Raw genomic sequence first — 21,430 nt, forward strand, 5'->3', positions numbered from 1 at the left:
GTTTATTGCACCTTGTTGATAGTCTATAGTCCTACACAACATAACTGGCTGCCACTTTGTAAAGCCTCCCCCGAGACGATTGACAATAGAACAGAACAGAATAACACTTCTATATTGTATTAAAGAAAACCATCCCTCATTGGAAAAAATGGCGACCATCTTCCTCAGACAAGACCGGTGTGTATATCAGCCTTGTGTTCAACTGCAGGCCCAGCTTTGTCTCTATAGGGGCTTTTCCACCAAATAGCCCAGGAACTATGAGTTCCTAGTCGAAAAAGGTTCCTCTGGCCGATGTGGTCTGCATTTCCACCGCACCTCTAAGTTCTGGTTCTGCTGCTTTTTGTGAAGCGAGTTGAGTTCCCTGCTATTAACACAGTGCACGATCGTATCTTGAGTTTTAGCTCCCAAACCAAAGCACAAAACACCCAAACGACTGCTCGCATCTTGAAAAAGTCGCAAGCAGGACACGTTTATCGCAAGGCACCGCGGTGTGTAGTGTATAAGGAAACACGGAAGTTACCATACGCAAGCAGTCAGTCGATTTATTGTGTGAATGCTTTCAGGACAAAAAGTAAGCAATCCAAATCTTTTAAGTAACAGCTTTTATTGAATCATGGCCATTTTGACAAATATTTTTAGTCAGAAAGTAATTTGAAAACTACAACTTTGCATCAAGGTTGATTACGCTTTTTTTTTCAATTACACCTTCATTTCAAACATTTTTTTTAACCTCTGAGTTAGTTTATAAAACATGACATTTCAACACCTTCCCAACAAAGCGCAGCGTTAAGGTCCCTATTTCTTTCACAAGCATGTTTTCCACCTTGAAGACATTATGCAAGAAATACCACAAGCACGCATTTGCTTTTCCAAGGAAAAACTAATGCCACACTGGCGCCAACTTGGACTGTGGCGAATGTAACATTTTCTACAAACGGAGGCCGCAAGTTAACACCTGACAGGTTAAACATGGTGACCATAAACATTGATTTCCGATCAAATATGGAATAAAAAATCCTTTCTATTAGCATAGATACCACAAATCACTTTGCTCAGCACCATTCACTATCAATGGTCAATAAAACAGTCAACTCCGGTTGCTTTGGATGCATTTCTCACGTTTTGCATTGCATCTGTCAACTGATAAGAAATATTTGCACTGTGCATTAAGGTCCCGAATGTCCAAAAGTAAATCACAGGATCTCTGTAAGCAGGCAGTAAAACCACATTCTGACAGGCGTCCCTTGATGTACTGTACATTTGATCATCATCTAACACACATTCAGTTCAGTGGTAAGACTTAGCAAAATACAATTCAGTAAAAAGGCATGTGTGTCACTTGAAAAAAAAAAAGTTAATACTGAAATTATTTAAAAAAAAAAAAAAAAAAAACAGCTTTATATACATAATGCAACACAAATTTTGTAAAAGAGAAGACGCAAAGGGGGGAAAAATCCAGTGAATGTAGAAACAGAATGCAGAAATAAATAACCAGTGTACACATCAGTCTCTTTTTTTCTGATATACACTCCTTTTTAAAGTTGTCTCTTCTTCCCATACATACAAAACAAAAAAATAAAATTAAAAAAGCATAAATACAAAAGCATCTTCTTTATATTTTCAGGCCAAAGAAAGCTCATAAATAAATAAAAATGTAATTCAAAAAAGAAATTGGTTCTTTTCGTTAGTAGTGTAAAACTGATAATAAAAGGACCATTATCAGAGCTTCAGTGTTGAGACAGGATCCCCTGCTATTTGAAGTTCTTGTTCATTCCATAAGAGTCTACTTGAACTGTTCTGGGATCAGATTCATCTGCGAGTGGATGCTGGTCGGGGGACTTGAGATACCCTCCGACCAGTCGGACACGGAATGCGGGGACGAGCTGGACCACTGGTCGGGCGAGCCGGGGGAGGGTGTCAGAAACGGGTGGTCGGGCACGTGCAGCTGGTGGTTGGGTGTGTTGTCCATGGGTCCCGAATAGCTGTGCTGCGAAGGAGGGGTGAGGAACTGGGCGCCGAGGATTTGCGTTTCCTGGGGCATCACGCTGTGGATGGCCAGGGAGCGCCCGTTGTTTTGCTGCATCTCGCCGCCGTTCAGCTCGATGGTGGGGAAGCCCTGCGTCATGGCCTGCCCGGCGGCTGTGGAGGAGTTGGAGTTCTGGTGCTGGAGCTGGCGCGAGTGGGCCTGCTGCATCATGTGCGCGGGCGAGCCCAGGTGGCTGGTCTGTAAGTTCTGGTAGCCCATGATCTGCGACAGGGTGGCCGTGCTGACCCCGTTGAGGCCTCCCATCATGTTGTGGGACATGGGTGAGGCCTGGTGGAAGCTCCCTTGCTGGCCTGGGTGCATCCTGGACATCCAGTCACACTGGCCTACCCTGGTGCCACCTATAGACGTGGTCCCCTGACTATTAGGGCTGGACACCGGCATATGGGAGAGGCGGGGTGGGTTGGGATCAAAAGACATACTCATCTGACCTATGCGCGTGTCTCCCTTCCCTTGAAGGTGATTGAGGGATATCGGGGGCGACTGTTGGAATGGTGAGGTCATGGGAGGAGAGGCGGCATCAGACAGGTAGCCGTGGGGGGACTCAAGGGAGTCCACCGGGGAGAGCGCGGCCGACGTGTCTAACAAGTTGCCCTTGCCATCCAGGGACTTCTTCTTCTTCACCCTGTTATCTTTGCTGCCGTCTTTGCCTCCTTTGCGCACTTTCTTGACCGACAGGCTGGGTTTGAGGTTGCTAAGGTAGTCGTTTGGGGAGCAAAGCGGCGGCGAGAGACTGGTGGAGGTGCTCAGAGGGGCGGCGTGAAGGCCCGGGCTCCGGACGACGTTGTACTCGTCCAGCAGGCGCACGATGTCGTGGTGCATGCGCTCCTGGGCGATATCCCTCGGCAGCTGGTCCAGATGGTCGGTGATCTCACGGTTAGCAAAGTGCTCCAGCAGAACCTTGGATGTCTCGTAGCTTCCCTCACGCGCGGCAAGGAAGAGCGGTGTCTCTTCCTACAAAAAAAAATTATAAAATAAAAACATTGAATACATCGTGTGTAGGAGGCCAGGTGGTTCTCTTGGGGTCCGCAAAATAATGTGTACCTACATATTGGGACCAGCGCGACAATAAATAAACAAATACTAAACCTTACTGCTCCCTACACTGCAAAAACTAAAATGTTTGAACATTAGAACTGCATTTAAATATAGTAAAATAATACAAAAGTTTTAATAAGAATTTCACATTAACTAATATTTAAAAATAAACACTTCTTAAACATTAAATGCAAATGTTAACTTAAAAGATAAACAGTACAACTGAATTGTACTAAACTGAAGGCAGTCATTCTTGCATATACCACAAGAGGGAACCCGCGTACCACTAGTACTCATACCACAGTTAGAGCATTACGGAAAATATTGCTTATAGAAAATGAAATTTTGACCATAACCATAACCATAATCTCAATGACAAGTAATAATACAAATTAAGACAAAAAAAATGCTTGAAGCAAGTGAAAAACTCTTACACAAATCTGTCTTTTAAGAAGAACTATCAAAGCATATTTCGCCTTTATTTATGACATTTAATCTTGATTACATTTTAGTTTTAGCACTGTAGCTTTGGGTCAATGAAATGCTAAAATATGACTGTGACAAAACATATAAGTCTGACATCTTTGCATGTGTGCACCAGTTCTAGCTCTCTCACACACCTTTCTCATGTTGACTTGGTGAGGCAAGGTAAGCTCGGCAAAACATTTGCAGCGTGGAAGCGCAAACCTCGGGTCAAAGATTCCACCACAACGGGTCCTGCACTGCTGCACTAGGCTATAGATACTGATCAGGTCACATTAGTACACATACCTTGTTGTCTTGCATGTCTTTGTTGGCACCGTTTTTCAGCAGGATCACGGAAGCTTGCACATTGTTTACAGCCGCAGCCCAGTGAAGTGCAGATTTGCCTGCAAAGAGAAATGTGGGAGGAAAAATTGGGTGAGAGACTGTAAGTCATCATAACATGTTGTGTAATTTATGGAGTGTGGAATTGGACAAAGGGTTAGCTACCAGAATCGTCGGTGGCGTTGGCGTCGGCGTGGCAGTTGATAAGCTCTTCCACCATGCCCTCAACTGCCAACCTGGCAGCCAAGATCAGCGGCGTTGTCCCATCATGCATGCGGGCATCAAGATCGGTAGCACGATTTCGGATTAAAATCTGCAAACACACACGCTTGTTTAGTTATCTGTCAGGACAAATGTATGCAGTGTCAAATATGACATGGGGGACATATCTAAAGCATTCGTGGTACGATTACTCAAGAGTGAGTATTCGTACTGGTATCGGTCTGGAAAAAAAAGTGGTATCGAACATCCCTAGTCCTTTTGGTTGTCCCTCTGGCGCTCAATAGTCATTTTCGATGCCTCTTGGTGATAATGATTCCATGACAATCCCTTGCGTTTCAGAATGTCTTTGTACCTGATCCACAGCAAAAAATAAAATGCAATCATACTATTCCTGTCCATTATTTAGCTTTAGCTCCAGCCTCTACCACTACCTTATCGTTTCTTGAGCGGGTGCGCTCGATTTTTTTTTTAATCCAACTGTCCAGTACGGAGCCACAGTTACTTCGTGGACACAAATTCGTATTTTGTGGCTACAATTTAGCATTTTGTGGGCACTAATTAGCATTCTGTGTGTATGTTATGTCTAAAACAAAAACAAAAAAAATCCCCATGTCATGTCTGGGGGGCCGTACAAACGTCCACAGAGACTCCGAATCAAGGAAGCATTTACCTGGAACACCCCCTGCGCATCTGCAGCCACAGCAGCATGAAGAGGAGTGCGCCCCATGTTGTCCTGGACGTTGGCGTCGGCGCTGGACTCCAGGAGGCGCTTGGCGGCGTCGGAGCGGGCGTAGCGGGCGGCCAGGTGGAGGGCCGTCTCGCCCGTGCGGTCGGTCTGGTTGTGGAGGTTTGCGCCTTGGTAAATGAAGTCTGTAATGATCTCTGCGGAAGGATCCTCTTCCTCTTCACTGTTAGCGGTTTCGAGTCCTCCACCGCTGCAGGAGGCAATCATCAGCGGAGTGAAACCATCTGGAAAACAAACGTAGGAGATGAAACAATGAGAGAGTTGCCAGTCATTGTTCACAATGCATTAATTAGAACAGTGATTCCTAAGCACTGTCCAAGAAACTATCCAATTTCACATCATTGGTCAGAAACTTATTTACTTACTATAAATAATGTAAGCAGAACAATTAAATGCTCTTCCACCAGATAGCAGGAGATACAATTTAATCCATTTTGGCCCCAGCCAGGGACCACTTACACCAATTCGACATAAATACCATGTGTATCCCTTATTGCCAATTATTTCTTTTTGGAACTTTCAAACCCTCAAATAGTCATGAGCTCTTGTATAAAAATCAATTTAAGCAAACGAAAACTAATTAATAATCTGGTGTTTGGTGGTGTGCCGTGAAATTGCTCTGACGTAAAATATGTGCTTTGTCTTAGTAAAACTATTAGAAAACTACTATTAAAAAAAAAAAAAACTAACCTGGTCCTCTGACATTGACATCCATGCAGTCATTCTCTATCTCCCCCTGGGGAGGCGTAGGGGCTATGGACGCGATACGCAGGTCGGCCGCATCCAAATGCTGCTGGGTCCATTTCCTCTGGTCGGTACGGTCCCTCAGATCCAGCATGGACTGCTCCTCAAACTTGAGAACACCAAGCCAATTATCAACTAACTCCGCTAACAAAGGTGTTGTCTTACGGCTTGTTTGACACACTTACCTTGAAACGTCTGCAGTCTGGATCCTCGTCACCCCATTCGTTTTGATTATCATCCATGAGATTTATGTCACATATTTTCATAGGCCTGTTTAAAAAAAAGAGGAGATCACAATGCATTTTATGCATTTAGTCCACCATCATCTTCATATTCCGGGATGCATTACCATGAGTTCTTACCTCAGTCCAACAGAATCTTCCCCGACTGGTTCTCTGCGTTTCTTCTTGCTGGGCTCCGATGCCTTGAATCCCTCTGGAAACCAAAGCTGGCCATGCTCTCGTCGTCGCTTGCGCGACACCAAAACGCCAAGGCTGACGAAACCCAAAGCCGCTAATCCCAGGAAGACCACATACATGGGATAGAGCTCTGAACTAGAAGGAGTGGGTCTCACACCTGGAAAAAAAAAAGTCACAGTTGAATTTTTGTGACTAAAGTATTACAACCGGAGGCAGTATTCGCAGGAAAGAGTAAGTTTCGTACTGGTGACAGCTTCGATGTAGGGAACATTGAGATTCCCACTGGAGGCCAGTGCCCCGAGGAACGCTGCAACGTCCGTGGCGCTTTGGAAGCATTCGCTGGATTGCTGGTAACACTGTCGGTTGTCAATCTCCAGGTAGACTATAGACCTACATGTTGAAAGGAGAGCAACGTCAACCTGCATGCTTTTCCTGTGAAAATACAGGGGATTAAGTCACCACTGGTTTAGTGGTACATACCCTTTGACTTGAAGGGAATCCAGCTCTCTGCGTTTTCGTGGGCTGACCATGGCAGACACGCTGTCCTTCATTTGACCCAAAACATTCGCTGGCATCGCCGCCCACTCGGGCCAACCGTCTGCAGAGCGCTTCAACACGTTGTGCTTCACCAGGTCCTGCTCGTTGCCGTAATAAGGGAAAATCATGGGCTCCCCTTTAGCATCACGGCGGAACACCACATTGGTGTGAAGAACGCTGCTGAGGTCTCTGAGGAAGGCTGAAGAGCGATTTTTCAGTTGCTCCGGCGGAATGTGCACCACCAGAACTAAATGCCCGTCTGCTAGCTTTTCAGGCATGTTGTTGGCACAGTCCAGGCCATCCCATTCACACTCCGCATTGTTGCAGCCCTGATCACAGTGGTCATCGGCGTAGTGGTCTTTGCAGTACTGGTCGTAAAGTGGGCTGTAGGAGGGAAAGTAGCCCGGGTTAATATAACACAAATAAGTGAAACATCACGGGCATTGGGCTATCAAATATTTTAGCATCTATTATTCTATCCGATCAGCCGATCGATTATTTGAGTAATCGCATTCAAATGTATTTGACATTATAAAGCAATAATACCAATACAAAATATATATGTGAGGTGCAGGTATTATTTTTGTCCACTTGGGGTCGCCATCCTCACGTTCTACACTGTAGTATCTGTGACTCTGAATATGTGTGGCTTAAAAAGGCAGGGCGATGAGAGTGTCGTTGGCTGTCTTAGCAGTGAGTCCGTGGGCGTCAGTTGAGGTTGTTGCAGTAGCGTATGAATGTGCTTGTTTAGTCTTTATTTTGTTACCGTCTGTTCAATAAAGCAATTGAAAGTTAACTAGTGGCTGCCTCTATTCTTGACCACCTGTGAGGGTCTTACAATTAGTTCTAACTAGCGCTGGTAGGCTATATTACACTGGCTAACGATGTTCTTTTTTTCCAAGTGTGAAATGATCCCAAACTTTGGACATTCTCTTTTACGCATCACTATGAAGCTCGGAGGCAGAGATTTTGATTTGACTATTTTTTTGTGGTTGAATTGTTCAAGTTATTCGAATAATCATTGCAGCCGCAGACACATGGCAAAATGATAGCTCAATTACTAGACTTACTTGCATTGCCCTTCCTGTCCCTGACAGTCAAAGCCATCGTAGAGACATCCGGGGCTGTTGCACTGGCCATCGCACTTGCCGTCGTTGAAGTAACGCCAGCACTGCAGAGCTGCTGAGCAGTTTTGCCAAGGATCATCAAAATTCAGGGAGCAGTCTCCTCCGTCCCAGCCGCACGCGTGGTTGTTGCACAGCGAGTCGCAGATGTGGTTGCCGGCCCACTCGTCGCACTGGGGGTTCTCACAGCTCACCTCCACTTCTGGAGGAGGTGTAATGTCACGGCCGAAGCCACCGACGAAGGAGTAATCCAGGATGTGGCACAGAAGGCCGTTGAAATTGCTGGGACAGCCGCACTGGAAGTACGGAGCGTCTGGTGTGATTTGGCAAGTGCCGCCGTTGTAGCACGGGTTGGAGATGCAGAGGCTGTCGGTGGGGGTCAGGCACTCGGGTCCAGTGAAAGCTGGAGGACACAGGCAGCGTGGGCCAAGGTGGCCTGAAACGCACGTGCCTCCGTTCCTGCAGTTTAGATTCCCACAGGAGCGAGAATCGTACTCACACGAGGAGCCAGTAAAGCCCTAACAGGACAAAGGTAAGACGAGGGTTATACTGAGTCGCAATCAAAGTCATCAATAAGTCAGAATGGGAATTTATAAGAATTTATGAATTCCGATTACATTATCGATACTGCTTATCAATCCGATTCCTTATCCATTCTCTGGGTGAGGGAATGAAATAATGCAATGTGTTTGCTTGCTCTTTAATAGCTTCAAGTTTTGACAGAAGATACAGCACATCAAGCATGCACACAAAATCTGCGGTTTGTGACTTACTTCTCAAAGTATGTCAAGAAACCAAAAAGTTCAATGCAGTTTTTGAGTACCTGACAAGATATCAGAGTATTTAGTTGTCTAATTGCCTAGTTCCACGCTCTCGAGAAAGTTCTTCTCAAGAGCTGTACTCACCGGTGGACACTTGCAGATGAAGCCATGAGGAGTGTTACTGGCAACGGCACATGTCCCTCCGTTTCTGCATGGTCTTCCTTTGCAGCCATCAAACACTTTGTCACAACGCTGGCCTAGTAAATGGAAAGAAATTCTGTTGAGTTAGTGACCCGCATTCATCCTGCAGTCTTGTCACATGTGGCTGGATGCACAATCGGTACCTGTATATCCAGTACGGCATTCGCAGCGATAACTGTTGGTGAGCTGGATGCAGTTATAAGAGCCCCTGGGATCACACGGATCCGACAAGCACTCGTTGACGTCGCCTTCGCAGCGCTCGCCCACGTAACCCGCCGGGCACACGCACTGGTATCCTCCAATGCGATCCACGCATTTACCGTTGTTGAAGCATTTGGGCTCGTGGGTCAGCGGGTCACTGAACGGGTTGCAGTCGTCTAGATTAATCTCGCAGTGGACACCTGAGGGTCATGGAAGTGTTGGGTGAGGTTTATGGGCTGATTTCTTAGGTTTTGGGCAACCAGGAGTGCAAATGTGTACCTTGGGTTCCTCTGGGACAGGAGCACTTGTACGTGTTGATGAGATCAATGCAAGTGCCTCCATTCTGACAGGGCTGAGACTGGCATTCATTGATCTCTTTTGAGCAGTTTACACCATGGTAACCAGGGAGGCACTGGATATGGAGACAAACGTGAGCATTTGTAGTGTAAAACATTGTTGTACTTATAGCTTCAAATCACATACTTCGCAACTGTAGCCTCCAAGATAATCAGTGCACGCGGCACCATTCTGGCATGGATTAGGGGAGCACTCGTCCACTTGCTCCTGGCAGTAGCTGCCAGTGTAGCCTGCCTGGCAGCGGCAGTAATGCGTGCTTCCGGCATCGAGACACTGGCCCGAGTTCCTGCACAGGTGAGCAACTTCTACACCTACGAGCACAGAATGGCGGTTAACTAATATTCTACAAGCATGGAATAAAATGAGTACAGAGTTTATTTGTTCTGTGACCATACTTGTAATGCCATTAATCCATTCCATACTCCCGCCCCCCCCAAAAAATAACATTGTTGTAATCTGTTTTTAATGACTTAAATAGCACTCTTTAATATTATATTTAATAGAAACACACAGTAATGACATAATGAAATCGAATGTAAACAGTTTTCGTTACTCTTTTTACTTCGATTCAATACACACTGTGCTGCTCGTTATGGTGTGTGCGCTTTGGCCACATGGGGGCAGTATATATCTGTCTAGATACTGTATTTTGCTTCACTCTTTGTGTTCAAATATCAGCTGCTTAAAGGGTTATAACACCACCGCAAAGATGCTATTCCTCCGCCTGTTTATGGCGTTTGCCACTATTTGTTAGCATTAGCATTAAGCTGGACTAAAAGTCTAAGGTGTTTGTTTTAAATACACAATGTGTAAATCTCTTGGGTTTAGTTTGACAGTAAATTTAAACTGGGAGTGGCAATTAACATCTTGAAGCCTCTTTTTTTTTTTTTTTTAAGTCAGTTCACATGTATCTCAAGACACCACTGTACTGAGTAATAACTACCTTGCTGTTGGGCTGCGACTTCACACGATACGCTTGGGATGTCACAGTAGAGGCCAGTCCATCCAGTTTGACACTGACAGGTGTAGGAGGCCCCCTTTTGCCAGCACGTGCCCCCGTTCTTACAGGGGGACGAATCGCACCAGCGTATGAGATTCTAACAAACAAACATAGAAATGTTAACTTAAAATCACATAACGGTGATGTAGAAGGCCTGCAGAGAGGAGAGCTCCAAATACCTGGCAGTTGACTCCCGTGTAACCTTGGGGGCAGGTGCACTTGTATGTTCCGAAACTGTCCAGACATGTTCCGCCATTGAGACACGGTCTGGAGTCACACTCGTTGATGTCATATTGACAGTAGCTGCCGGTAAATCCAGGCAGGCATAGACAGGTGAAGGCGTTGATGCCATCCTCACAGGTGCCACCGTTGAAGCAAGAGCTAACGAAACACAACAGAGTTATTATTTGAAACGTTTTCCACACATTCAGAGTTTAAAAGCAACGTTGTTGGCAGGGTGAGCTACCTGTCGGTGCAGTCGTTGGTGTTGATCTCACAGTTGATGCCGCTGAAGCCAGGCGGACAGGTGCACGTGTAGCTGTTGACACAGTCGGTGCAGTTGGCACCGTTCCGGCAGGGGTTACTCTCGCACTCGTTAATGTCCTGCTCACATCTACCACCACGAAAGCCGGGCAGGCAGGTACACGTGAAAGTGTTGATGCCGTCGCGGCATAGACCGCCGTTGCTGCACGGATCTGAAACGCAGAGAAAGAGGATGTTTGAGCTATGTTCTTTGGAGATTTCAACTACAGCCCGACCGATATAGAATTTTTGGGGCCATTTTACAAAGTCATAGCTTACCAATGAGTAAAAAGAAAAAAAAAAAAAAGTCATATTTGTGAGGGGGATGGACCAGCCAGCACACACTCAGAAGCAGCACGACAAAAAAAACAACAACAACAAAAAAGTTAACATCTTCGGTTAAAAATTGACCGATTTATCGGTGATAAACTATCATCGTCACGATTAATAAGTCCGCTGATTTATCGGTCAGGCTCTTATTTCAATGGTGTTTCGATGGTTCCAATGTGGTGCTTACTTGGCTTGCAGTCATCGACGTCAGTCTCACACTTCTGACCCATGTAGCCAGGCAGGCACTTGCACTGGTAGCTCCCCATAGTGTTGTGACAGAGGGCACCGTTGCGGCACGGGCTTTTCACACATTCGTTGATATCGATCTCGCAAGTTTGACCTTGATATAAAGGAGAGTGTCGTAAATTGTATGATCCAGAAGATGCGTCAAACATACAGTTTGTTTGGAAAAGGACAGAAATAGACACCTTGCCATCCCCCAGGACAGCTGCATGAGAAGCTCTGGTAGTCCTCAGACTCTTTACATAGTCCGCCGTTTTTGCAGGGTCTCGAGTTGCAGGGGGCCAGCAATGTTTCACAATTTTCACCTGAGGAAAAAAACAAAACATTGAAGCGGGTAAGTAAGAGTGGCACTGAGAGCGCAGGCTCCAGTTTCCATCCCTCTTCCTTATCCATTTCCATGACGACTTAGCCAAATAGGAAGGGCTTTCCTGTTTCCTGTTATTGTGCGATCACAGACAGGAAACAGGACGTGGCGGAAATGGGAATGGGGGTGCGGGGCAAGCTCGAGGTCTCCCGCTTATATTAGCAACTGTGGCACACTATCAGTCTCCCCCAAGGAAAAAACACACTTTCTATGTTATCCCTCCAACACAGACAGGCAGATCTTTCCACACAGTGAAGACAAAAACAAGCATCCCTGCTAGAGTGACTACGAGAAGACGCTTGATAAAACAACACAGGACAAGCCTTCTGCGTGGAAAGAAGGAAGATAGCCTTATTAGTTATCGGCAAATGAGGCAAGCAGCTACGTGTCGTACCGCTGTACGGCAGCTGACAGTTGCACTTGTAACCTGCCACGTCATCCATGCAGGTGCCTTGGTTGAGGCAGGGGTTGGAGGCGCACTCGTTGATGTTAGTTTGGCAGTTGGGTCCTGTGGTGGTGGGATTAGACGTGGTTAGATGCCACAAAGTGGAACTCGCGAAAATGGGAATGCTAAATCGCCGTGGCTGACCTGTGAAGCCCGCTCTGCATGTACAGTGGTACCCGCTGGTCATGTCCTTACAGGTTCCTCCATTCATGCACGGGTTAGACTCGCACTCGTTGTTGTTGATGTCACAATTTGGGCCGCTCCAGCCGGAGTCGCAGGTGCATTTATAGCTTCGGTGAGAATAAAACCTCAGTGTTTTCGCCACTCGATTATGTCTTTGCGCTAACCTGAGACGCGGAGCTGCTGCTCACCCGTTGATGAGGTCCTGGCATCGGCCGTGGATGCAGGGGTTGCTGCCGCATTCGTCCACCTGGGACAAGCAGGTGACGTCGTTGTAGCCCTCGGGACAGAGGCAGGTGAACCTGTTGATGCCGTCCACGCACGTGCCGCCGTTGTGACACGGATTGATGGCGCAATCGTCGATGTTGATGTTGCACATTGTTCCTGAAAGGATGAGATGATTTCATCGGGACACGTGTTTCGGTGCAAACGTGAGATTTTCTTGTGGCGTGAATGCCTGTGCACGAATTTCTGCACACTGACAAAGCACAGCTGGACACTTTGCTCTGCGCTGTGGTATTCTTTGAGCCCCCCCATTGAGGTGAACAGTGTGGCTTTTTGGACAATAGATAGCTAACACTAAAAAGTCCCTGAGCATACAATTGAAAAAAGCAGGAGCAGCTCAGTGTGTGCCTAGCCTGGTGGCCCATGGAGTTTTTTTTTTTTTTTTTTTTTGCCTTGCCGCCATTGATTGAATGGCAGCCTGTTGAATAGGCAGAAGGAGCGTTTGGGCTCTGGGAGGGGGAGGTGCTGGGGGGCAGGCCCAAGGGGGGTGTAACTACTCTCCCTATTCACACACGCACACCACCCCCCTATCCAGGGACACCTAACCTCGCAAGGCTTGTTTACAGGGACAGAAGGCCAGACCCATTTCACACACGGCCGAGCAACAATTAACCCCCCCTCCCGACCCCCTCCTCAACTCCCTCCTCCCTTACTCTTCATCAATCAGGAGGGGAGGGGCCCAACCGCCTCACTATGAGTTACAATAGTCCTCTGTCCCCTTGCATCTCCATCCCGTCGTGCCCTCCGCACTCCCCATGTCGGCACAAAAAGACGGAGGGGACGAAGGGGGGGGGGCGATCCACAGCAGCCGGCACACACACACTTGGTCCTGGCTTGCCCTCTTTTAGCATAATCGCAGAGACGCTACCGGTCAGAACCGGTTCTGTCGGGCCAAGATGGTGAGGCAGACCTGACTAGAACGCCATGCAATCACACAGCAAATGTTATTAAACTCCCTTTTCCCTGTAAAGGTTCATCTTACACACTCTTTTCAAACTTTTTTTTTTTTTTTTACATAGATCAGGTTGGGGAGAGTGCTCCTTTCAGGGCCATCCCCTGCACAAACCCTTTCCCACACAGGCAACCTGACACCATTGTTCTGTCAGAGCGGGCCCGCCAGCCACCTGTCCCGTCCTCCCCTCCTTATGCTCTGGGGACCGCCCCTCTTGCACCTGTAAACTCACCTGTGTAGCCCGGCTCACACGCACACTCGTAGCCGTTGATCTTGTCGATGCACCTCCCATAGTCGCAGGGGTGGCTCTTGCAGTCGTCCAGGTTGATCTCGCAGTTGAAACCTGGACCGTCGGGAACAATTAAGCAAGTCGGATTCGTCGACTCTACATTCTCCACCAGATGAGGTCCCACCTGCGGTGCCTTTTGGGCAGGAACAGATATACGTGTTCTCTCTATCCTGGCAAGTGCCGCCGTTCTTGCAGGGCTGGCTCAGACACTCGTTGATGTTGGTCTCGCACAGGCGGCCCGTGTAGCCCGGACGGCAGTAGCATGTGAACGAGGCCAGGCCGTCCTTGCAGGTGCCGTAGTGACAGGGATCGGAGTAGCACTCGTTGAAGTCGGTCTCGCAATGCTGCCCGGTGTAACCTGTAACCAAAGACAAATAGCGTATTAAGCCAAGTGGAAGATGAAGAAAATCTTCAAAGGACACAGCAAAAAACCGATGGTGTACCTTCAGCACATTCGCAGGTGTACTTGTTGGGACCATCGGTACACTTTGCTCCATTTTTACAAGGGGTGCTGGCACACTCATCGATATCCACCTGGCATAGATTCCCTGAAAATCCTGCAGGCACAATTGAACAAAAGACACTTTGTACATGGATAAGATTGGTCAAAAGTATTTCCCCCTCTACACTTGAAGATTCTAATGAACCACTCCACCACAACGCTGCTCAAAGCCCTTCCCTCCCTCTACCCCAGGCCTTACTGTGCACCGAAAGTTTCTTTCAGACAACACAATGGGCTCAGGCTGGCGAGCCAAAATCCAATCCCTGTGCCGGGTTTTGGCGCCAAACTCTGGCACAAACTCCCATGCCCGCCAAATATGCTAATGCTTTTCCTCACTGAGGGTAGTAAACCATTTGTTTACTTTTATTCTGTGAGCTACATACGGTTTAGTATAATCATTAACAGAAAGGTTAATGAGCCACTCTTGTTGTTTATATTTGCCTGAATACAAAGAGGGAGCTTCTAAGGAACGTTCTCTGGTATTTGCTCACCTTGAGGACACTCGCAATGGAAGGAGTTGATCTTGTCAACACATTTTCCGTTGTTGAGGCAAGGCTGGCTGGCACACTCATCCGTGTTGATATGGCAGAATACACCTTCATAACCTGAACAGGGTGAAACCACGGTTAGTCCGATTGTGCCTCCTTTTTTGATTGAGTCGTTTTCGAATTCCGTACCCGGCATGCAAATGCAGTGGAATCCTCCGATCTGGTCCAGGCAGGTGGCGTCGTTGTGGCACGGATTGGACATGCACTCGTTGACATCCATCTCGCAACGGGGGCCCTCGTACCCCTGAAGACACTTACACTGGAACGAGCCTTTGGTGTTGAGACAGCGACCGCCATGCTCGCAAGGGTTGGCGCCTGAAAGGTGCAAAAATATGCAAAAATATGTCACGGGTTTTGCTTAAGAACGTCATTCAGAAGAAGAAGAAACCGCACGTACCGAGGGAGCACTCGTCGATGTCCAGGTTGCAGGCCGACCCGGTGTATCCCGGCGGACAAGTGCAGATCGCCTTTCCGTTGACTGGGTTGGTGTCACAGTTGGAGCCTTTCTGACACGGATTGCTGATGCACGCGTCATCCAGGTGGCACAGCAGACCTACGAGCCCCAGAGAGAACCTCATTTGCACTGCGACATCTAGGGAGCTCCCGATCACAGTTTTTTGCACCACAGTCCGAGTCTTTGATTTGAGGTATCTGCCCAGATCCGACACACACACACACACACACACACAGATTGTGTGTGTGTGCGTATGTATGTATGTATGTATATATATATATGGTGTTCTAAAATTCTCCTGTCTAATCTGAAAAAACACACACCAGGTGCTTCTCATGCTTATGTGCAAAGGCACGCAACAACCGGGTGGGATATCTTCCAGGCTTTAAGCGGGTATATTTTTGCAACAAGCATGTAAGGATATGTAGGCATAAGAAAGATGCTAGACAAAGTTGCATCCATTTTCCAGTTCGTAGCAGTCGTATTTGATTAACAGTCGATAGCTACCACAGTCTTTTTTACACAAGAATCCTGCAAAGTATTCAAGTACAGAATGTGAGTTCTATTTCCACCAGTGGGAGGCCAAGGGTCGTACCTGTGCGCCCATGCGGACACTCGCAGAAGAAGGAGGCCACACGGTCATGACAGGTGGCGCCGTGGTAACAGGCGGCGCTGGCGCAGTCGTCGATGTTCTCGCTGCAGTCGTCGCCCGTCCAGCCGTTGACGCAGACGCAGTGGTAGCTGCCGTGAGTGTCGTGGCAGGTGCCTCCGTTCTGACACGCGTTGGGCATCAACTCGCACTCGTCTACGTTCTCGGTGCAGTATTGGCCTGAGAGACCAAAAGGATGATTTAGAGCGGAAAGTACAGTGTTGCGGGGCCAGCAATACGGGCTGCTGGCTGGCCTAAACACTTTTCGAAACACTGACCTACATTTACAATCTAATTCTTACTGTACATTTGTTCCATGAAATTGTATTAACTTTTTCCCAACAATCTATTTTCTTCATTGCGCAGGATTACTCTTGGCTCCACTGCTTCCACTACGTGAAAGTTATTAGCAATGGGATTGCTTCTTTCAAATTGCCTCACAGGGGCGGCTAACTGGCCCACAAAGATGCATTTTTCCGTTCTCTGATTGGTTCGTCAGAACAAGCCAAGTTCAACGAGCAAAGCACGTCTGTTGCAATTTGCACACATTATTACATTTAATAGTCAGCATCTCTGGTGAGTATTTTATTTAATTTTTTTATGTTTTGTCATTTTATTAGAGAAATGCTTTAATTCTGAAACGCTCCAGATGATGAATGTAGCACCGTTGTATTTCATTTTTGTATAATATCTGTAATTGTTATAGTTTCTATGGTTGCAACTTAAGCGTGTTGGTATTAAGAGGTGGATTAAGTCAAGTAAGTCACTACCAAAGGCCAAGAAAATAAAGACATGGCCAGCCACTGGGAAACATAGACAAAATACATTTTAGTACTTTTTCATCTTCTTGCTGGTAGATCACCTGTGTAATGAGGTGGACATTGGCAATTGTAGGTGTTGACTCCGTCGACGCACACGCCTCCATTCTGACAGCTGTGGCCTGGACAGTCATCGATGTTGTGCTCACAGTTCTGACCCAGGAATCCTGATAACACAGTCAGGATGCAATTAGGCAAGGAACAAAATGACTCTAGCCACATTTCAGTGGAGTTTATAGCCCTTACACATAAGGTGAAGATAGGTACTCTCTCCCGCGTGGCAGACTGCTTTTTAAGCTTTTGTGCGGCTTGTCTGCTCCAATAGACGTGGGTGTTTTATAGATACAAGAGTATGATTAACTATCGAACCGCGGCTCAGCAGGTGCCGGCCCGGCTTCTCTATCTCGCCACATTCCAGCACGGACACCCGCGAGAGTCACACAGCATGGCTTAAACTTTAACACACACAACTGCTGCACAATACTTAAGTTGGGAAATAATGTAGCCGGAAAAACGCTGATGCATATTGGCACAACGAGGGACAAAAACCGAGAAATTAAACAAACCCTGGAGTAGCGGACAAAGCTCAGTCTGGAGCGACGAACACAAAATACATTAAATTTGTACTCTTTATAATGTAAATACTCAGTGGGCCAGAATAAAGAACAGAGTGGGCCATTCGTGGCCATACTTTCCATACCTGCATAGGAGGCTTGTAATCCTACTACAAATTTTACAGGCCTTCCAGAACTTTGACTTTGGACACCAACACAATAAAAGGCAGTCGTATGCGTGTTGCGGGGTTATCAAAAGGAAACGTCTACACTACTGCTTCCTGCCATCATTCCACTTGCTCAGATTTGATTCCGGGCTTTAAGGTGAACACGTGTAGTAGGACAGCAAATATATCTGTTGTGTGCTGCTTTCTATTAACGCCCCTTACCTGGCAGACAGCTACAGTCGTAGATGGTGTCCCCTTTCTGGACGCAGGTGCCCCCGTTCTGGCACGGCGAGGGGCTGCACGGCACGTAGCGGGTCTCACAGTGCGGTCCGGTGTGGTCCTGAGGGCAGCGGCAGTGGTAGGAGCCCACCTCGTTGACGCAGACGCCGCCATTGAGGCAGGGTGTCGGGCTCTGGGCGCACTCGTTGACGTCTTGCTTGCAGGTTTGACCGTGGAAGGCCGGCGGGCAGGTGCATATGAAGTTGGAATCGAAAGCCGAGCACAGGCCGCCATTTGCGCACGGGTTTGACGCACACGGGTTAGGGAGTTGACATGTTTTGCCTGCAAAGCCACCAAAAAAAAAATATATATATATATAATTACTTAATATTCCAGCAAACACCAAGTGAAACAACTTCTAGTAATCCCCTGCAAATAGCTGGACAAAGCCTTGCTGCGAACAGTTATCAAATCAATTTTCCTCATTGAAATGAATAGAAATTCCATTAATCCATTAGAGGCCAAGAAAAACATTTTTTTCCCATTAAGGAAAATAAAAATTGGAAGAGGTGAATTTGTGAAGAGAACTGCGAATAAGCAGGAGATGACTGTAAAGGTTTTCATTTGAGGGTCTTACCAGACCACCCGGGTGGGCAGCGGCAGCGGTACGCCGTGAGAGTGATGAGGTCGCACGTTCCCCCGTTGCGACAGGGCGAGCTCATGCAGGCATGGTTGGTGGGCGTGAGGCAAAGGCGGTCCGTGAAACCCAGCCGGCAAACGCAGCGGAAGTCGAACGTGTTGCCGTGGGAGACGGCGCGACACTCGCCACCGTTGCGGCACGGGGACGGGCTGCACGGGCTGGGAAATTGACATCGGTTGCCTACGTAGTCACTGGGACACCTGGTGAGTAGAAAGCGTTTTTGTTTTGTTTTTTATCACAGGGAAATGGCTCAATTATTAAAAAATACAGTAACAAGATAAGACAACGTAAGACTGCAGTCACATGACTTGACTCAAGCCTGTCCCCCCCCCTTCCTAAAATGACATTTTAACATGTAATTTAAACACTAGTATCCTTTAGAAATATTATATTTTTACATATTTGTGTTGCTGCTTATCCAAACTATAGTGTAAGTTGATTTTCTTGGAGAGAAAAAAAAACACACACACACACAAACAAATAGTTCAGAAACGTGGACTATTCCACAAGTCACATGGTTTACAAGAAGCTTTATCATTCAGATTCTTTACAGGTCACAGGAAGACCAAAACTAAGTTCAGTTATTCATTTTTCTGTATATTTGATGATACTTCCAATATAAATGGGGATCGCTAAGTACAGTCCAGTTAGCCCAATTTTTTAATGCTATTTGACTTTTTTTTTTTTTTTTTAATGAATCACTGCAATTTGCATTTAGCATGCAACACATGCTATTAGCATAAATGTCAGGTGGCTGTACTTCATATATTTGCTAATTCTATCCTAAAAACTCTGTCCTGTTACTCAAATTAGTTGCAGTACAATGAAACAATGAAATAAAAAAATAAAGTTGCCTGAAATGGGCCAATATACCTTTTGAGTAGTAGTTAAAACACATTCACCGCCATTGACGGCTTTAGAAGTAAAAGACATAATACACATTCTTAACTCATTCACTGCCAGACTTCCCACGTTAACTGGGAAGTCTGGCAGTGAATGAGTTAAGAATGTGTATTATAAGATTTAGAGGTTAAAATAGAGAAATTAAAGTTTTTGGAAGCATTGTTGTGTTTATTTTTGGCCCTGCACAAAGTTGAATGATTACCATGTTTTTGGGTAGTCCTGAGAACAAAATGCCTCGCGACTCACACTTCACAAGGGCATCCTGTATGTGTGGTTGAGTTTGAAAGGGTGTACCCATTTTTTCCCACCCGCTCTGGCAGGGGTGTTGTTCTTCTGGATTAGATTCCCTCTGAACCTTGAAAACACATTGTGCTGGCGTGAGGGACCCCATAGGAGAGTCTGGCCCATTCTGGCTACCTTTAGCCCCCACGTTGTCCACACTCATCCCGGACTAGCGTGGAGATCAAGGGCACCATGCCGCCCAGTGGACGGCCACCATGAAGCGTTGCATTCAGGAACGAAGCCTCAACACAGAAATCTTTGCTCCCATTCAGACAAAAACAGCGAAGACACTGCTACAATCACATTGCTTGCTGAATGTGACTATTAATTTTCCATTCCGCTTTTCTTGGTACGTCACGAGGGATCTGAGGCCTATCACAGCTGAGTGCGCGCCAACCAATTACAGGGCACATATAAACATGTGGATCTAATCGTTTTAACAATAATTCATACTCCTTTTTAAATTGCATTATTCATAATTAATATATTTATAATTAATTAAGAAATTATTTTAAATGAAATGTATTTTATGGATATTTCTTTAATTGTATGTAAAACAGTTGAAATAAAATAACATTTCATGCTCATTCTAAAGTGTCATTTATAATGTACTTAATGAATCAATTATTTAATAACATTTTAAAATGTAATGTAATGTAATTTACTAATATTGTATGGAATATAGTTTATTTCAATACCAAAATAATTCCTGCAATTTTATATACTTAACCAATTATTGAATACAAATTGGGTTTTAATTTTTTTTGTATTTTATTATTTACAATAAACTAAATAACAAATTATTTGAATGAATTTTTAAAAATGGTAAATACATTTTAATGAACCAATTTTGAAAGGAAAAAATGCTAAATTAATGGAACAAATTTTACAGGTCTCTTAACAATGTAAATGCTAGGTTGGCCATACTTTTCCGACCCCTGATTTAGAGTTTGAACAACATGCACACTCCACAACGGAAGTCTGGACCGGAGACTCTAGCCCCGAACCTCAGAACTGTGAGGCAGACTAAATGTTTCAAGTCGGGAATAACAGAGAAAGAGAAAGCGGTCGCGCAGTATATAGTGATAATAGTCTTTGTGTTGATTTTACTCTTGTAAATAGCAATGCTGCTGTAAAAAAAAAAAAAAAAAAAAAAAGTGCTATGGTTTGAATTTGGGCCTGTTTGTGTGTGTGTTGGGGGGGGGGGGGGGGGGGGCATCTGTTTGTGTGTCCACAGGGAGCAGGTGCGCATGTTAATGAGGGCAGCTGTTGGACAAGACTGCTCCTCCTCCTCCTTTCTCCTTCCTCTCTCCCTCCACTCTTCCCTGTCCCCTTGGGGGGTGGGGTTGCTGACAAACCAACATCTCCTCTGGGAACATTAGGAACTCATATGAAGTCAGCTGTTGCAACTTCTGAGCTTTCTCAGCCCAAACACACTTTTGGCCTTAACTCCTCCCCTTTTTAGATATTCCCCGAACTTGTGCTTTGCAGATGTTCCTCTCCCGCTAGTTTCAGCCAACCACGAAAACGGTGTCACACGGTGCTGCCGAAACTTCTCTTGTTGACTTTCGAGAGGTGAGACCTCTTAACGGGCCCGTGTGCACCACGGGGAGTCCAGACAGTTACAAACGCCACAAGACTGCCAAGGCATTCGGGGATGCTTTGAAGTGTCCCCGGTTCAAGTTTCAGTTCATCATAATATGGAAACCCACTTGAGCATTGATTAGATATCCTTCATAGCCATGTTACATCATACATTCTATTCCAACACAGCACACGCGCGTCAAATCATCGACTCAAATTTGATTTATAAAGCGCTTTACA

At 46.2% G+C, this 21,430-nt stretch overlaps 1 protein-coding gene across 1 annotated transcript in view; it reads right to left on the reverse strand.

The window, feature by feature from the left end:
* Positions 1 to 621: 621 nt before the first annotated feature.
* The window catches only part of notch1a (notch receptor 1a), a 28,159-nt gene continuing 7,350 nt past the window's right edge, over positions 622 to 21,430 (reverse strand). Inside the window, exons 3-34 of the mRNA XM_061698082.1 lie at positions 18,359 to 18,621; positions 17,725 to 18,063; positions 16,826 to 16,948; positions 15,910 to 16,143; positions 15,258 to 15,413; positions 14,990 to 15,175; positions 14,804 to 14,917; positions 14,254 to 14,367; positions 13,935 to 14,168; positions 13,754 to 13,864; positions 12,476 to 12,668; positions 12,249 to 12,394; positions 12,054 to 12,167; positions 11,481 to 11,600; positions 11,240 to 11,392; positions 10,667 to 10,895; positions 10,380 to 10,581; positions 10,144 to 10,297; positions 9,327 to 9,511; positions 9,123 to 9,255; positions 8,786 to 9,043; positions 8,586 to 8,698; positions 7,627 to 8,198; positions 6,500 to 6,940; positions 6,264 to 6,409; positions 5,963 to 6,176; positions 5,786 to 5,870; positions 5,547 to 5,709; positions 4,782 to 5,080; positions 4,055 to 4,202; positions 3,854 to 3,951; positions 622 to 2,998 (exon numbers count right to left, since the gene is read on the reverse strand). Coding sequence (XP_061554066.1) covers positions 1,784 to 2,998; positions 3,854 to 3,951; positions 4,055 to 4,202; positions 4,782 to 5,080; positions 5,547 to 5,709; positions 5,786 to 5,870; positions 5,963 to 6,176; positions 6,264 to 6,409; positions 6,500 to 6,940; positions 7,627 to 8,198; positions 8,586 to 8,698; positions 8,786 to 9,043; positions 9,123 to 9,255; positions 9,327 to 9,511; positions 10,144 to 10,297; positions 10,380 to 10,581; positions 10,667 to 10,895; positions 11,240 to 11,392; positions 11,481 to 11,600; positions 12,054 to 12,167; positions 12,249 to 12,394; positions 12,476 to 12,668; positions 13,754 to 13,864; positions 13,935 to 14,168; positions 14,254 to 14,367; positions 14,804 to 14,917; positions 14,990 to 15,175; positions 15,258 to 15,413; positions 15,910 to 16,143; positions 16,826 to 16,948; positions 17,725 to 18,063; positions 18,359 to 18,621 — 7,255 coding nt within the window. The 3' untranslated portion in view covers positions 622 to 1,783. The remainder of the gene's footprint in view (positions 2,999 to 3,853; positions 3,952 to 4,054; positions 4,203 to 4,781; positions 5,081 to 5,546; positions 5,710 to 5,785; positions 5,871 to 5,962; positions 6,177 to 6,263; positions 6,410 to 6,499; positions 6,941 to 7,626; positions 8,199 to 8,585; positions 8,699 to 8,785; positions 9,044 to 9,122; positions 9,256 to 9,326; positions 9,512 to 10,143; positions 10,298 to 10,379; positions 10,582 to 10,666; positions 10,896 to 11,239; positions 11,393 to 11,480; positions 11,601 to 12,053; positions 12,168 to 12,248; positions 12,395 to 12,475; positions 12,669 to 13,753; positions 13,865 to 13,934; positions 14,169 to 14,253; positions 14,368 to 14,803; positions 14,918 to 14,989; positions 15,176 to 15,257; positions 15,414 to 15,909; positions 16,144 to 16,825; positions 16,949 to 17,724; positions 18,064 to 18,358; positions 18,622 to 21,430) is intronic.

Source organism: Phycodurus eques, chromosome 15, assembly GCF_024500275.1.
Source record: "Phycodurus eques isolate BA_2022a chromosome 15, UOR_Pequ_1.1, whole genome shotgun sequence".
Lineage (NCBI taxonomy): Eukaryota > Metazoa > Chordata > Actinopteri > Syngnathiformes > Syngnathidae > Phycodurus > Phycodurus eques.